General features: G+C 44.1%; 1 protein-coding gene across 1 annotated transcript in view; it reads right to left on the reverse strand.

Moving 5' to 3' along the window:
- Window positions 1-17842, reverse strand: part of LOC122228345 (thiamine transporter 2-like) — a 38909-nt gene extending 21067 nt beyond the window's left edge. Inside the window, exons 1-3 of the mRNA XM_042953341.1 lie at window positions 17795-17842; window positions 3845-4005; window positions 1014-1830 (exon numbers count right to left, since the gene is read on the reverse strand). Of these exons, the coding sequence (XP_042809275.1) occupies window positions 1014-1830; window positions 3845-3994 (967 nt within the window). The 5' untranslated portion in view covers window positions 3995-4005; window positions 17795-17842. The remainder of the gene's footprint in view (window positions 1-1013; window positions 1831-3844; window positions 4006-17794) is intronic.
- Between the last annotated feature and the right edge of the window lie 254 nt (window positions 17843-18096).

Below are 18096 nucleotides of genomic sequence, written 5' to 3' on the forward strand. Positions count from 1 at the left end.
CCTGCATCAGGCTCTGTGCTAACAGCTCAGAGCCTGGAGCCTGTTTCAGATTCTGTGTCTCCCTTTCTCTCTGACCCTCCCCCGTTCATGCTGTCTTTCCCTGTCTCAAAAATAAATAAACGCTAACAGAAAAAATTAAAAAAAAAAAAAAAAAAAAAAAAGAACAGTAGCTTTCAAACTTCTTTGACCATAGCCTGAAAAGGAAATATACTTCATATGTCCACTGGTACACTTATATGTGAGCGTAAACAGAATTTTCATAAAATGAAACTTATCCTTATAAGCTGCTATGCTCCCTATTCTCTATTCTATTCTATTCTATTCTATTCTATTCTATTCTATTCTATCCTATTCCATTCCATTCCATTCCATTCCATTCCATTCCATTCCATTCCATTCCGTTCTAAATTTTCTATTCTGTTCTTTGATTTAAAAATGCTGGTTAGAAATCCACTACATTAATCTCAAGACCTATATTCTATAAAGGCCCAATAGTAAATATTTTAGGCTTGTGGGCCACATAGGCTTCTTTGTTTTTATTTGGTTGCTTGCTTGGATTTATTACTTTTACAACCCTTGTCATATACTGTTTTTTTTCCCCTTACAACTTCCTCTTAAAAATGTAAAAAGTATTATCTCTGGTGGGCCATGGGCCATCGTTTGCCCACTTCTATTAATGGTTTGCAAACCATAGTTTAAAGGCTAGTGTTACAGAGTGGTTAGAGAGGAAAGTGATTTGGTAGTTTTACCTTAAACTGTCCAACTCTTTATGGCCAGTGGGACACAAATTCGCAGTCCCTATTTTTAGGGGTGGATTACACTATTTTCCATGGATAGTTTTGTCAATGTTCCCTTAAATTCATTGCCTTTTTAAAATTTGGTGACAAAAGCTCTTTTCGTTTTCGAAATATTTGGTATTCACTGTTGACACCTCTACAACCAATCTCTCCGAGACTATGATTTGAAAGAATATATTTCCGCCACACTGAAAAGAGAAAGTCTGGTGGACCTACCTCCAAACGTTGCAAGGGCTTCTACTGCTCCATTATAGATTGAAGAGCTCTGGGATGGTGCCTTGTAATCCCACAGGATTTGAACGTAGTTCAAAACCTGGTTAAAACCTGCTGTGGAAAAAGCCCACCACAGGGACCAGTAAAAAAGATGCTTTGAGGAGTAGCAACCCTTCAAATCTTGGAACCACTGCACAAAAACTCTCAACGTTACATTTCCCGGCTTTGGATCGTTCAGCGGATCGTCGTCACCCAGGTTCCCTGAAAAGGTGACTAATCCTTTGCAGACCGGTTTGCCATCCTTTTGTGGTTCCTTTGAGAAAGCATCCTTTCCCGGTGGCTTGGGAGGAGCTCCTTTGCCGGGTTGTACATGAAAAAACATGCTCTTCTCAGGCATTGGTAGGAACAGGGAGAAGAGAAGGGCCACACAGACAGAGGCCAAGGATATGACATTGAGGTAAAAGTACGATAGCCTGGCCAGGGATACCAGGAGCTGGGCCAGCACCGAGGCCACCGTGTAGGCCACCAGGGTGACGCTCCTGCAGTAGCCGCTCACTTTCTGGTAGTGCTCCGGGCTGACCACGCTGTAAATGTAGGCATAGTAGGCCACCTCGGAGGCGGAGACCATCCCATAGAAGAACTCTAGCACCTGCATGGCTCTTAATCCTTGACCAAACACAAGCAGCAGCCAGGTGACGACGAAGCTGATCCCCTGCAGGATAATGACTGGCTTGTAGCGGACGTAGTCGGTGACGATGAACACTGGAAGCAGCAGTGCCAGGTAAGAGTATGTCCAGATGGGAAAGACCTCTTTTGTGATCTGTGAGGTTAAACGGGGAGGGTGTGAGGACACAAGCACGAGGAAGCGGAACACACACCTGACATGTACCTTATCCACATGACGCGTATCCATCCCAGGACGCATTGCTGGGCCCCCGTCAGTTTGACCCTCCACAGGACTTTCTGACAATATGATGGAAAGCAACGGGAAACTGAAACTCAAGGGAAAGAAGTCCCCAAATCAGAGAAACTCATGACATGTGGGTTCCTTCCTCCAGGTATAAAGAAAGAGCGGTTGCCGTTCTCAGTGATCTGCTTCTTACATTTTTGAAATGTAATATGATCTGCATACGCTCGCCAGGCTGGGAAAAGAGGCCCTAATGCATATACTAAGCTCAACAGTTTTTCCGGGGCGGTTCAGGGCTGCTCAGGTGCTGTTCCTGCCCATTTAAGATAGTTTCCTCTCCTTCAATAAGGTTAAAAGGAATGTTCCAGGCACTGGCAGAACCTGACCATATTTACCTTTGATTCCCATCAGTATGTAAAATGTGCAGACCATCAGGCTGTCGTCTGGGTGATCAGGAAAATATAGAACAAGTGACCAGTTCAAGACTCAGTATCAGAAGAAGGGATCTGTCCTTCGGTTCTTCTGCATTCTTGGCCTTACTTTCTTGGGCTGCTTTGGAGGACCCAAAACCCAAACCAAACTGCTTAGTGTCTTGTCTCTCTCTTGCTCAAATCGGCTTTGGCCACGATTTTCCAGGGAACACTGGTTATATCAGCAAATCATCTGAGCCCATCCACAGTACATGATTATTTCCGCTTCTGTAAGCGGAATCTACAGCAGATAGAAGATGATGTAAAGAAGGCTGGTAGACCCTCTTTTGGGGTCTCCCTGACCCTCTCAAACCTTAGGATCTCAGATCACTGACATAAACCACCCACTTACTGAGCCTAGGAGTGCCCTTTGTTTTGACCTAATCTGTGCCCTCACCCCTTGAGTTCCCAGGTCCCCTTTTACCTACGTGTTCTCACAGTTTGGTAGAACGTTATTCTTGTTCTTCCTGACACTCAGGGGTAGTCACTAACCCGGGAGAAGATACGTCCCAGATCTGCTTTTTGTGACTGTCCCTGGAGTCTAAATCCAGCCCGGGGCTCTCTCCCAGCCAAACCTGTCTGCACCTAATGGCATTCAAGATTGGCACATGCTTTTCTTATTGGGAGGGAAAAGGGTGGATTGGTTCACAAGGCAGTTTCTTTGGCGTCGGGTAGGGACACGAGCATGGTTTCTGGGAGAGGGTGGCCAAGGGGGATGCAATTGTTATGCCCCATTTGCTGAATAACCAGCCCGTAAAACAGGTGTGACTTTTTTTTTCCCCCCCCCGGAAGAAATCAAACTGATACAGGGCTTTGTCTGGCCTTGTTATTGTTCGGTGGCTTAAAGTGGTGGTTCTCAAATGTTCATGCAGATCAGATTCACCTGCAGGGTTTGTTAAACACCAGACATTCAGACTCTGGAGATCTGGGGTGGGGCCTGAAAATGAACATTTCTAACAAGTTTCCCAGTGATGCTGGTGCACTAGTCCAAGGGCCACACTTTGAGACCCACTGACTAATAGGCTCCCTAGGATTAGATCCTATGGCCTAACAGCTGACAACGGCCTTAATATTGATATGTAAAGAGGCAAAAAAAATCTTCGGAGGACTTTTTCAGACGCTTTTGCATAACTTTTTCCTTCCCAATCTTACACTACCCTGTAAGGTTTGTATTTATACCTAAGGATGGCTTTGTTTCTAAAGGTTCATGATAATCAGCAATTATCCAGCAATCTGGAGTATGATTTGTGTGCAGCTGGAAGACTGTTTTGAATTCACCCCATTTTTGTTGTATCAAAAAGTTTTACATTTTTGCACGACAGACATGCAGAAATTATTAAGACCCGTTTGTTCGCATTTGAGTTTGCGAGAAGTTCTGATATTTTGCTTCTACCCAAAACTTTAGACGCCGGTTTTCACAAGACGTAAAACTAAGATCAACATGTGAGTACTCTTACCGTGCTGAGGCTTATGTTTTTATCTGGTCCTGCTAAATAAGGTACAACAAATGGTTCTGATGGTTTCATCATTGAGAAAAATCCAAAGCAGCAGAGGATGACTGTGGGAAAAACCCAGGAATGGCTTGGTGATGTCTGGCAACAATTCATGGATGGTTACGCTTAAAAAAAAAAAAAAGCAAGTCAGAAGATTGATGGTTTCTTTTCATAAAACTTGTGTTCTCTTCCCCATGTTCCATTTGTCCTTTGGTCCCAAAAAGGAAAAAACGAAAAGCATTGCGACAGTAAATATATACCACAGGTCAAAACGCAGGAACTTGAGTCTTGCCTTTGCATTTCTTGGTTTAAAGAGAAAACTAATGATTATTTGAAAACACTGCAGTCGGGATTAAATTTCATCTCAGCTGGAATGGCAGGGTCACTGATGAAAAACCAGTCCCCAGCATTGCAAGCCAGTCAGCCATGCTCTCCTGTAATCTTTCATAGTAGAAAAAAGTCAGGGAATTTCTCCTAAGGCAGAAATCTTGGGCCTGAGATAAGATTGGTGGAATTTTGATAGACACAGTTGCTAAGCAAACGTCTGCTTCATGGTCCCCGTCCTGAGCCTATCACCCTGTAGTGGTTGATGACCTGGAAATTCATTAATGAATGCTTTAAAATGGTGAATAAAATAGCCTTTGGGGGAGTAAAGATTTATAAAGCAGATAGACCCCTTCCTTCTTCTAAGCATTGAATTCAAAGTAAACATTGGTTTAGCATCAGAAGCCTCAACTAATTAAAACTGTCATCCACCCAGGTGACTTGGATTGTTTGTAATACCTACTTTCAGAAGAATTACATGACAATATCGCATCATGGATGAAATTCAACAGTATTTAAAAGTATTTTTCTGAGTTGATACTTGGTTCCTGGTCTACTTTTTTCCCCACTTATGTTGCTAACACTGAAATGGCAGAACTTCCGTCCGGGAGGATAAACCTTAAGGTTGGCTGACTGCAGGAAGACATGGGTAGCCCGAAGAAGGGCAATCCACTGCTCTGAGAGAATCTCCCTCGCTCAGTCTTCGACCCTTTCCTCCCCGAAGCTTCCTGACCCTCTCCAACTCCTCTCCTGCCTTAGTCTATGCTCTGTCTCCGTTACAGCCCTGGCGAGGCATTATGGCATGGAAGTCAAGGGCAGGGCTCTGGAGTCAATAAGGTCCACATTCTTCTCCGCTGCTTACAAGCATGTAAACTCCGGCAAGTTACCGGATCTCTTCGGTACCTCGGATTTCTCATCTGTAAAATAGGGAAAATAATACCTACCTCACGTTGTGGAGACCACCCACATCAGTACATGTTAGAACGATGCCAATCAGTAAGCCTAAACTATGCAGTCTGCGGGGTGGATGGCTTTCAGAGGCACTGATGTATTGACATCCATATCTGCTAGTTAGCCTGGGAGTTCCGTGGGGGCAGGGATTCCTTTTTGTCACCGAGTCTAGCACAGAATCATATATATCAAAGGTCTCCTGGAAGGTGTCTTCAACTCCTTGGTGAAAGTACATCCGTTGGACCAACCAGGGTTTTCTAACTGAGCAAAAAAAATCATATAATAATAAGGAGATGTTTCCCAAGTGTTCTGGTTATTTAAAGTTGTCCTCTGGAGTGGGAACTAGAAGCCACCATTGGATTTTCAAGAATATGGAGGTTACTCTGAAAATCGTTTTGGAGTAATGAAAGGGGAATTCCTGGTGAGAAGAACACGGGCTTTGCAGCTGAGCAAATACAGATCTCCGATCCACCTTTTAAGTTGTGTGACCCTGGACGAGTTTCTTAATGGACCGAGGCCTCAGGTTTCCTCACCTGTAGAGTGGATAACTTCCCATTCTACCCCAAGTGTTGGCAGCCAGGGTGTCAAAGAATGTTGAACTCAAAATGGGTGGACGGGTTGGTTTGACTAGACTATGGAGTCTCTTCCACCGCGATGGAAGGCTTCACGTAGCAAGTGATCATGTGGAGAAACAGCTACCACAAATCTTGAATACGGAATTTGGACTGCGGGTGTGAGGACGGGCTCCAAGTTCGCCCCCTGCTGGTATCTTCGCTTATTGCAAAAAGACGGTGTCATTTGAGCTCTGTGGTGTTTTGCCTGCACAGACCTTCTGGATTGAACTGCTTGCTCTATGGCCTGTGGAAAACTAATGGCTCCCTAGAAAGAACCTTGAAACACGAAGCATACGCTATTCCCTGATATGAGGTCTCTGCTGAGGTTGAAGGGAGCAAAGAACCCAACGTGAAAGATGCAAACATTCCTTCCTCGGACCTTGTTAATTCCAAGGCATTTTTCGCTTTTTAAAATTAATGGCAGAGTTACTGCTTGAAAAAGGGACGACTGCTGAATTTACAATCCCAGGTTATCTTAGTGGTGTGGTTAATAGTTCAAACAGATGATAATTCGTAGTTGATTTTTAACCTGTTGCTTCAAAGGTCATTGGAAATCAGTTAAAACGTTACCAAACGGATGCTTCGATTTGCTCCTAATTATGTCAAAATGCAAATTTCTAGTCTTCCTGAGGATGTCAGGTGCATCGAACGCAGTGGGCTTCTGTTTCGGGACACAGGGCTATTTCAGCTGCTTCAGGTGGGGAGTCCTGCCGCTTTGTGGAGCTGCTGTACTGGAAGGACTGGGTGGGCATCCAATAGATATCCTGGCTGTTACTGTGCCGTGCACCTTCCGATAATAGGTTTTTTTTCTGTTGTATTAACTAACCATAGCTGGCTGAACTTACTTGAATTCCTTTACCTCTCCTAGTCCCACTGATTACAAGAAGGTAACAATGATCTACTTTATTGTTTCCGGGGAGTAAATGAGGTCAACAGGAGAGGACTGGGGCTCCGCGTTAACGCGATAAATACCAGGGTTTTCCCCTAGCCTTTCTTTGAGAATCTGGTCTAGTCCCATGACTCAGGAAATCACAAGACCAATGAATTGCTGATAACATTAACAGCTCATATTGATAGCCCCAGCTAAGTTGAATCATTGATCATCAGTACAAAATGTATAAGTAATTTCAAAATTATTTTAAGAGAATAAGAAGACACTGAAAAAGTAAGTTTATGGTTTGAGATTAGATTTGCAAGGAAAACTATTCCTTTAAGGACCTAAATAGTCTGAAAGCCCTTTATAACTATTAACTTACATATGAAAGGTCATAAGTCATACGTATTTGCCTTTTAATCAGGCCTTTATGGTCAGGCCATTACGGAGAACACTTGGTCAGTTTCGTTAGGTTCTGCTCCAAATACATGCTGTCCACACCTATTCTTTTCCATGATGTTTTACTAAATTCAGTTAGCATCGTCTCTAAATTAGTGAACATTTACTGTATATACTTATTAAGAATTAAAAGAAAATAATCTCTATGTTCCAGCTCACCATGGCTAAGTATTAAAAGTGGTGGTGTTTTCTAAAATCTAGATTTCTTAAATCAGCTCTCCATGCCAGCATTTTCCATCTGGACCTTGCTCTGCCCTTTCTAACCGGCAGTGTTGTTTAACACACGGTGACCACGTGGCCTCATCATTTTTAATGGCGATTTGACAGATTTCTTTCTAGTTGACTTTCAACGGCCACATCACTCATCTTGCTGTTCGGAGGCCGTCAGGTAGGACTAGGGACTCATTTCATTGGCACGTTTCCCTCGCATCCAGGAAATCATGAGGACAAATGCATTGTTGATACCGACGTTGGTGCTGGGAAGTGATGTGGTCTGTAACAAATATGTAAAAACGTGGAGGCAGCTTTGGAACTGGATAATGGATTGGGGCTAGAAGAATTTGGGGGTATTTGATAGAAAAAAATTTAGAATGCCTTGAAGAGATTGTTGGTGGAAATACTACTGTTTAAGGCAATTCTGTCGAGGGCTCAGAAAGAAGAGAAGAGGGCTACGGAGAAAGTGCCTATTGTCTTAAAGAGGACCTATATCACCAGGAACAGAATGTAGCTAGAAATAGGAATGGTAAAGGTGTTTCTGATGATGTCCCAGATGGGAAGGAGCAGCACGCTATTGGACACTGGAGGAAAGGTGAATTTTGTTAGAGAATGGCAGAGAACATGATGGAATTTTGTTCTGTTGTTGGAAGGAAAGTAGAACTTGTAAGAAACGAATCTGGATATTTTGCTTGGAGAGCTCCAAGCAGGGTTGAAGGCGCAGCCTGGCTTCTTCTTGCTGGTTATAGTAAAATATGAGGGAAAAGAAAGAAATTGAGGAAGGAACTGCAAAGCAAAAAGGAAATCATCTTCAATGATCTGAAAGATTCTCAGCCCATCTAGATAGCATACTTTGCAAAGAGTGCCAAGAGCATAGCTGGACAAACATTTGCTAAAGAGCTCAGCTGTGTGGCTAATGGATCCAATGAACCATGTTAGCAAAAGCTGGGAATAGAGATGGGGTTCCCCAGGAATGCTCCGTGGAGGGCCCTCTTGCCTGATGGTTTGCACCTCTCTGAATTGCACAGGAGTCTGACGGGTCTTTGAGAATTTTATATCCACAGAATCGCTACTAGCCTGGACTAACAGGGGCAGGGGAAGCATGAAATGAAAAAAGAATGACCCTGAAGGCAGAGGCACAGATGCAGAAGTTTGGGCTGATGAGATCCCCTCAAGGCCAACACGGGGAGGCTGCCGCCCTATCTGGCCCAGAGGACAGAGCATCGAGCCACACAGGATTATTCTCAGGGCTTGAAATCTGATAGAACTTGCCCTGATAATTTTTAAGACTTCCTTAGGACCCATTACCCCCTTTTTTCCTTTCAATATCTCCTGTTTGGAAAGAAAATGTCTACTCTATCCTGTGATATTGTGTTCTGTAAGCAGATACCTTGTTCTCTGGTTCACAGGTGAAGGGGAGTTTTACCAAAGGATGAATCATATCCCTTGGGTCTCACCCATATTGATCTATATGATTTCGATGATGAAGTTTGGGACTCTGAATTGATGACAGCCTGCTGGGATGGTGAAGACCTTTGGAAATGTTGGGAAATGGGTGAACGTAATGTTGCATGTGGGAAGGATGTAAATTTTGAGAGGCCAGAAGGCGGACTGTTATGGGCTGAATTGTGTCCCCCACACAAAGAAAGTATGTTGAAGTCCTAATTCCCAGCACCTCAAAATGGAAATTATTTGGAAACAGGGTTGTTGCAGATATAATTAAGATAAGGTCATCCTAGAGTAGGGTGGGTGTTTATTCCAATATGACTGAGATGCTTAAGGAGAAACACAGGTACAAAGACACACAGGGAGAAGGTGGCCATGTGATAACAAGGCAAAGATTGGAGAGAGGCATGGGGACCTGGGTGGCTCAGCAGGTTAAGCATCTGATTCTTGATTTCAGCTCAGGTCATGATATCATGGTTCATGAGTTTGAGTCCCACTTGGGCCCCTGCTTGGAATTTTCTCTCTCCTTCTCTCTCTGCCTCTCCCCTGCTCTCTCTTAAAATAAGTAAATAAACTTAAAAAAAAAAAAAAAGATTGGAGAGAGGCATCCACAAACCAAAGAACAGCAAGGATTGCCAGCAAACACCGTAAGTTGACTGAGGCAAGGAAGGCTCTTGCCCTATAGATTTCAGAGGGTGGAGGGTCCTGCTGACACCTTTGTTCTAGATGTCTCATCTCCAGAACTATGAGAGAGAGAATACATTTCTGTTGTTTTAAACCACCCAGTTTTGTGGCACTTTTTTTTTTAACGTTTATTTATTTTTGAGACAGAGAGAGACAGAGCGTGAACGGGGGAGGGGCAGAGAGAGAGGGAGACACAGAATCGGAAGCAGGCTCCAGGCTCCGAGAGCTGTCAGCACAGAGCCCTACTCGAGGCTCGAACTCACGGACCGCGAGATTGTGACCTGAGTCGAAGTCGGACGTTTAACCGACTGAGCCACCCAGGAGCCCCGCACTTACTTTTTTTTTTTTTTTTTTTTTTTTTTTTTTTTTTTTTACAGTCATCTTAGGAAGCTGATATTGACTTTGATATACCTAATAGGAATTTTTGATAATTTGGACAAAATGTATGATGTATTTCACGTTTAAAATTTTTCATGAAACATATTCTAGCCCAGATTTCCTTGTATTCATACTTTCATTATTGTTAAATATAAAAAGGAAAATGCATCTTTATTTACATACGGAGTGAAATTTCCCAGTTAGTTTTTGTAGCTAATTATAAATATCTTCAGCTAGGTAATAAACATTGTTTATACCCCATATGGTGGTTGTTTAAAAACTGAAATGTTCTCATAAAAGACTGAAATGTTAGTTTCTTCAATTTAATGTTGTATGAATTGCAGAAATGATACTTACCCTTTTAGGTCACCTGCTTAAGCAAACTATAATTTAAAAAATTTTTTCTTTTAGTTTGTTTACTTTTTGAGAGAGAGAAAGAGCAGAGGAGGGGCTGAGAGAGAGGGAGAGAGAGGATCCTAAGCAGGTTATGCACTGTCAGTGCATAGTCCAATGTGGGGCTCAAACCCATGAACCATGAGATCATAACCTGAGCTGAAATCAAGAGCTGGACGCTTAACCAACTGAGCCACCCAGGTGCTCCATTAAACTGTATTTTTTAAATAAAAATTTATAAATTTCCCTATGGCTTAGTCACTACTCTACTTGTAAGTTTTATATTGATTTTTCCATTGAGATACTGATGCTTATAACAACTGTTCTCCTTTTTACCGAATCTGTCTTCTTTATCAAGTTATCAAGTTTTAGAAAGAAGCGTGTGACGGTGGCAATGAAGGTGTCTCTTGTACGGGAGGCTGATGTTCCCAGGGCACGTTTAGTAGGGTTCTGTTTTCAGCCAACAGAGCCTACATCCACCCCCAAGTACTCAGGAAGCCTTTGGGGAAAGAAGAAAAAAAAGGAAGGAAGGAAGGAAGCCAGTTTTATTGTAGCTGTAGGAAAATTGCTCTAAACCATTCATGCACCTTTATTTGATCTCCTGGTCTGAACAGAGCATAAATTCAGCACGGCTGGCCAGATTAAAAGACTTAACGATGGAAACACCATCCTGCACACGCGATAAACTCGGGCTAGTGCTACAGGGATTTCACGATGCAAACCCTCTTTTTTTTTTTTTTTTTTTTACAATGGGCATTATCACTGCAGACACTTTCTGTTAAAGAAAAGATGACCAGGTTCATTCTAGAACCTTCTTTGATTATTCATGGCAGTACTACAAATACATTGGGTCCAGTGTATTGTTGGAATGGATGTAACTCCTATTGAGTCAGAAAGAATGGTGTAAAGTGAAAATTGCTGAACAACTGCTAGGTATAGAAACTCCTTTGTGGGGGCGCCTGGGTGGCGCAGTCGGTTAAGCGTCCGACTTCAGCCAGGTCACGATCTCGCGGTCCGTGAGTTCGAGCCCCGCGTCAGGCTCTGGGCTGATGGCTCGGAGCCTGGAGCCTGTTTCCGATTCTGTGTCTCCCTCTCTCTCTGCCCCTCCCCCGTTCATGCTCTGTCTCTCTCTGTCCCAAAAATAAATAAAAAACGTTGAAAAAAAAAATTTAAAAAAAAAAAAAAAGAAACTCCTTTGTGAATTTTTGGGTTTTGACAGGCTGTCCCGAGTCCATTTTTACCCCTTAATTGAAAGCAGCATGGTACAAAAAAAAAAATTGGTAGGAGAATGTGCTAAAACGGGAGACACCATCTAGTGGGTCTCTCCCCACTCACTGATTCAGCAGGTCTCAGCCTGGAGGGTTGAGACTGGGAATTTTCATTTCTAACAAGTTTCCAGGCGATGCTGAGGCTGCCATTTGGGGGACCTCACGTTGAGAGTCACAGCTTAGCAAACAGCACTTTGGAGGCAGTTCTGAGGCTGGAAGTTTGAATGAGATTTTGGGGTTGGTTTTGGCTTTACTCTCCTTGAAGATTAGACACTAGAGGGCGGTGTGATCCCGGCACACGGGGACAGAGAGCGGATGATGTCCCATCAAATCCAGACCTTTGCTTCAGCCCAGACATCTCTGATTTTTATCTGTTTTGTTTATTGACCGTTCACATAGGAATTTATTTTTTTTAATTTTTTTTAATGTTCATTTATTTTTGAGACAGAGAGAGACAGAGAACAAGTGGGGGAGGGGCAGAGAGAGAGAGAGACACAGAGTCTGAAACAGGCTCCAGGCTCTGAGCTGTCAGCACAGAGCCCGACACGGGGCTCGAACTCACGGACCACGAGATCGTGACCTGAGCCAGAGTACGACACTTAACCAACTGAGTCAGCCAGGCGCCCCGGAATGTATTTATTTTTTTCCACATATGAATTTATATGTAAGAAAGGTTCTACTTCCAGGAATAAATTTAAAAGCTGCTCTCTTTTTGCTGGCGATGAGGGGTGAATGGGGGGGGGGGTGTGATTTTATGTCCCATTGTTCAGACTGCTTTAGAATTGAAAGATAAATGGGCTCTTTAGAGTATGGCGTTTCTAAAAGTGTTTTCAATGAATTCAAATTCGATTCATAATAGAAATAGAATTTTGAGACCAAGTAAGTTCAGAAGCATTGGGTTAAGTCAAGTCACAAGAGTTCCCTTGCTGGAATGTTCCTCACAATCTTTATGTGTACGTTGGAGTTCCTTGAGAGGGGGCAGAGAATGCAGAGCCACTGTGAGTGTTTTGGAAAGAAACACCAATCTGGTCCTAATTTTTCATGTCTCTAGAAAGAAGTAGAGACTGGAAGATAATGTGACTGCTGGGTAGTGACAGGGCCTGTCTCCTGACCGCGGCTCAGCGTACCTTCCACAGGAAAAACCTACACGACCACGTGCTGCCCATGCCCAGGTGAGTCAAATGCACTTGGTTTTGGGGGCCTTGACTCCTTCCCGTTCCACCTGTTGGAATACTTTTCCTTCAGGCACCTGAAGGTGGGCTGCATCCCACATGTTCATACAGGTTGTGCTCCAATGGCCCTTTTGACTTCTCAAAACGCCCTGTCCGAGGGGTGCCTGGGTGGCTCAGTCGGTTAAGCGGCCGACTTCGGCTCAGGTCATGATCTCGCGGTCCGTGAGTTCGAGCCCCGCGTCGGGCTCTGTGCTGACAGCTCAGAGCCTGGAGCCTGTTTCAGATTCTGTGTCTCCCTCTCTCTGACCCTCCCCCGTTCATGCTTTGTCTCTCTCTGTCTCAAAAATAAATAAACGTTAAAAAAAAAAATTAAAAAAAAAAAAAAAAAACACCCTGTCCGAGATGGTTGTTTTTTTTTCTGTCACTCTCTATATGCTTAATGGTTTTTGTTCAAATCTTCCCTTCGTTTTTGTTAACGTTTATTTATTTATCTTTTTGGGGGGCAGGGGCAGAGAGAGAGAGAAGGAGAGAGAGAATCCCAAGCAGGCTCCCCACTGTCAGCACAGAGCCTGATGCGGGGCTCAAACCCATGAACTGTGAGATCATGACCTGAGCTGAAATCAAGGAGTCAGAGCTTAACCGACTTAGCCCCCAGGCACCCCTATTTCTTCCCTTTAAAAAGAACAGCTGTATCCATCCATTGTGGTGTCTACTATATTCTTAGTATTTAGTAGGTCCTCAATTAGCATTTTTTTAGGATAAATTACCTAGTGCTATCAAAGAATATAGCATAAGATTGACTATTGTACCCAACAGGGTTCTCCAGAGAAATAGAACCAATAGGAGTTTTATATATTGCGTGTTAAAATGGCAAAAACTGGTGTGTTTTATGAAATAGTTCTGACAGGACCCAGATAATCCAAACACTATATGAATTTATGGAAAAATCTCCACTTGCATTTCTGGGTTTAAAATTCCAACATCTGACACTTTCCAGTTAACTGTTTAAATTTAATCATATTTTATTTTTACACACCCTGGTATGTTAGAGAATATTCTTCCAGGCTTCAGGAAATTTGGATTCAAATATTACTAAGGGAGTGGGGATTTTGTATGTATCCAAAGGCCTCTCTGAGAAGGAATTCTACACTGGATTTTACTGCAATTAAGGTAACTGCCTCGGACAATCCTGGCCACTTTTTTTTTTTTTGAATTTTCCATCTTCCAAATCTCACAGAGGTGCTTCTCGTAAGCAGGTTGACCTGTAACCACACAGTGGAAGCGAGTTCAGGCAAATATCATTCCAGGCTTCTTCCGTGCAGGAGGGAGGATGCCCCGACAGGTGGTTGTGGTGGGGATGATCTGGAATTGCCGACGGACAAAGAAGCACAGACGTTTGTGAGCTGAACGAGCTTAAGATAAAAATCCACCTTCTGAGGAGCCTTCCCCTGCTGAGTCTCACAGAATTTCTTTTATCCCTTCTCCTTGACTCACAAGGTCCCTCCTGCCCTGCGGACCATTGAGATAATGGGGGCAGGGAGTGTGTGTATGCGTGTGTGGTGTCTTAGATGGAAAACAAAGCCTGGAAATCGATGTGCTGTGTTAAAGAACTCCTGTCTTAAGGACTTGGCTTCTGGTATTCTTAGTGGGAGCGATCTACACGTGTGCGGTCTACAGTGAGCAACACACGTAGTTCCGTAAGTGTGTTCGCACACACTTGCTAGTAACAATCACCTGGCTGTCTGGTAATTTCACTTTGAAAGGAGGTTAGAGATAACGTTCACCGTAGAAGATGAAGTTCCCTGGAAAAGAGGGAGTTGCTTTGGGTGGAATTTCGGCTTTCCGTGGGCAAAGAGCTTTGGGAGGGATGATCTTCCGGATTACCCCATGTTATCTACCGCCCACTCTGTTCCTTCACAAGGTGGGCCCCATGAAGACTGGCTTATTTGGGGACCTGTCACATTGACTGTCTTCTTCGAGGTAAAATAAATGCTGATCCAAATTCTATCAATAAAGCTCTTACCTAAGTGGAGTAGGTGGCAATGATAGACGCTCAATTACATCAGTCAAGACGAATAATGACAATGAAAACTATTTGCCAGTGGTTGGGGTGAGAGATCTGTTTTCCATTTACTTCTACTTCACAGAGAGTAGGGATATGCTCTTCCATACGGAACGTTTCTGGGGTGTTCTAGGTGTTTCTTGTGTAAGTGGCTGAGGAAATGACTGTCTGTGGAGCCATCGATGAGCCATACTGACAGCCATCTGGAAGCCTACTCTCTTCTTTCATTCATCATATTTCTGTTCAGCCTGCCTGTGGGTTGTTGCACAATGCGACAGTTGAACTTTGAGCTGAACTTCTGGTCTTTTCTTCTCCACGACTTCCATGGGCCTACCTACAGCTCTTTCCACTGTCCTGGAGAAGCTGAAATTCCTCCACCCTCTGAATTTTGGCTTGAGAAAACCAGAGATCAATCTAAGGGAAGAAACACGATCTCCCACTTGATGGGGACGGAAGAGGACCACAGCCTCTTTGGAGAGAGGAGGAGAAGAATAGGCCACAGTGCCAGGATTAGGCCTCATTTCCAAGGACCCTTTTTTCCATTCTACCTCAGCTCCCCATTCTCATGGCCGTACTGTATTCTCCCTCTAATAAGGGATCCAGTCGTCTGGCTGTGTCTACAAACATCTCTTCTTGCTATGTCATCAGCTACGGTCACTGTACTATTCCTTAGCTCCATTGGGATATCTGTCCCCCCCGTCCCCCAATATTCCAGCCTTCTCCTTTCGTTCTTTCCCTTATTTCTACAACAATCATACCAATGCCTTAAGCTCCATCACCTGCCCATGTTTAGATCACATCTGTGTGGAAAAAAACCTCATTCTAAGGGTTTTTGTTTGGACAACATTTCTCAGTTGGTGATTTTGCATTCTTTATCTCATCTGTTGGATGAATGGCTGAGTTCTCCGTCAGGGCTTTCCCCATCTTTCATGGAGTTCCTGGAGTGCCCTTCCAAGAGGAAGTACCGGACTCTCCTGGGTGCAATTTTCAGCCGCTACTCAGAGATTCTCCAGATTCCGATGCACCCCACCCCCAAGCCGAGAACCACTCCGAGACCTCTGCCCAGATTACTTTCCCAAAAAGGGAGCCCCTGAGGGTCAGGTCTGCATGCTGCCGGATTTAGTGCTGCACGAGGCGAGTGTGGAGGGCCACACTCTTTAAATGACTTGGGCACACAAATATCTGAACTTCTTCAGCCCACAAAAGACTTTCAGCCGCTCCGCACCCCTGGAAGCACGTGGGTAGTCGAGTGAAACCTGTCTCCTCCTGATACCTTTGAATAACCACCCGTAATTATTACTTCTCGAGACCTTCTAGAATCTGGCTTTACCGGTCTGTCCACATGTCCTGAGATTCTGAGTGCTCAGCGTGTACTCCAAGGACGCAATTCCCAATCAAAACCAAATCAGTGCTTCCTAACACATACCATCAACAAGCACAGAAAAATAATACCTCCGGCACGTGCCGTTTAACTAATACCTGCTTGGACAGGCATTGATACTACATGCTTTCTACGCCTCATTTTGAATCCTCGGAAGTTCACAAAGCAGATATTGTCTCAACCTGGCAGATGGGCAGGCAGACATTCCGGGAGAGATAACGTGGCTTGCCCGGGGTCATGCAGTTTAGAATCCAGTTCCGTAAGGATGTAAAGCTCGAAATCTTCTTCTGCCTGCTGGGTGGGGCGTGCTGATCTGAAGTTCCCTTCTCTCATTCCTTTCAAGTTGTTCTACAGCCTTGTTTCCCTCCTCCTCTGTCCAGGTCGCCCTCCCCCCACCCCCAAATTTCCACCGTGTGACGTACAGCTTCAGGTTGCCGTCTACAACGATGCCCGTCATTAAATGTCACGTATTATCTATCCCTACTGCTATAAGATGCGGCATGCATACCCTTTTTCTCATTAAAATTTAAAAAAAATCTTTATTTTTGAGAGAGAGAGAGAAACAGAACGCGAGTGGGGGAGGAACACAGAGAGAGAGGGACACACAGAATCTGAAGCAGGCTGCAGGCTCTGAGCTGTCAGCCCAGAGCCCAGTGCGGGGCTCGAACTCATGAACCGCAAGTTCATGGCCTCAGCCGAAGTCAGAGGCTCAACCAACTGAGCCACCCAGGCGCCCCAGCATGGTTTATTTTAAAACTGGAAGTTTGTACCTCTTCATCCTTTTCATGTATTTTGCCCCTTCCCAGCCCCCCCCTCCCCCAATTTGGCTTATGTATCTGTGAGTCTCTTTCTGTTTTGTTTCATTCGTTTTGTTTTTTAGATTCCACATACAAATGAAATCATATAGTATTTTTCTCTGACTTATTTCACTTAGCTTTGTGCTCTCTGGATCCATCCATTTTGTCACAAATGGCGAGATTTCATTCATTTCATGGCTGAGTAATGCAGCATGTATTCTTGAAATCAGTTCAGTGGACATTTACAGAGGTTTTCTTTGAATAGTTTAAGCCCCCCACAAGCTGTTCCTTGGGCCGAAGAGATCCTGCGCTATTTATTGCTAGTGGCATCTAAGAGTTGTCAGGCTTTCCGGGATGGGGTGCTTAATTCCCAGCTGGAAAGGTTCCTAGATTGAAAGTTCAGATGTAGGGGGAAGAGCGTCTGCATTGACAGCCAGCTCTATCCTTTGGATGCTATGAGGCATCGACCCCTTCTGTTCCAGCCTGCTGCTGATGCTGCTAGCCGACTTTCAGTTGTTTCCAGGATGCTTTGCCTCTACCACCCCACTCAACAGCATACAATTTTGAGTAAATGTGGCAGCCCCCCTCCAGCCTTGGGCAAATGATAAAAAGCAATGACATTTTAATTATTATTTGATTCACGTACCTTCTCCATCACAAGGAGTAGAAATAAGGATTCTATACACATTATTCTTTTCCTATGGCCCTCTCTGTTCTGATAAAAAATTTTTTTTTTCCTCTCTGGAAGGAATACTTCTCCGTATTTTATTTTGCCCTACTAGGACAAAGCAAGGGTGGTCCCCTATTGGGTGAAACCGGTGTCTGAAGCAGACACTGGAAAGGGGTCTTTGCACACGCTGTTCCCTCCAGCAGAAAAGTAAAGCTTGTCTGGGCTTACCTTTGTGGTCTTAAAAGCGAGAGAAGAGGACGCTTTGCACAGAAGGAGAGCATTAGTCAGCAAAAAAAAAAAAAAAAAGAAAAAAAAAAAAGAAATTCACAAGGTGAGCGCAGCGTTCTGTCCTCTGCTCCGCTGGGACACGAGGCCAGCCGCCGTCAGCCGCGATGTCCAAGTTCCGGTCTGCAGGGCAGATCTGCAACACCTGCCGAAAATCTTGATTGAGCAATGAGGCACGCCGTGGCGTGCTGCAATCCGCAGCAGACCGGAAGGACCGGGCAGAGTTCATTACCACGGATTAATGA

The sequence above is a fragment of the Panthera leo genome, chromosome C1 (genome assembly GCF_018350215.1).
Source record: "Panthera leo isolate Ple1 chromosome C1, P.leo_Ple1_pat1.1, whole genome shotgun sequence".
NCBI classification, from domain to species: domain Eukaryota; kingdom Metazoa; phylum Chordata; class Mammalia; order Carnivora; family Felidae; genus Panthera; species Panthera leo.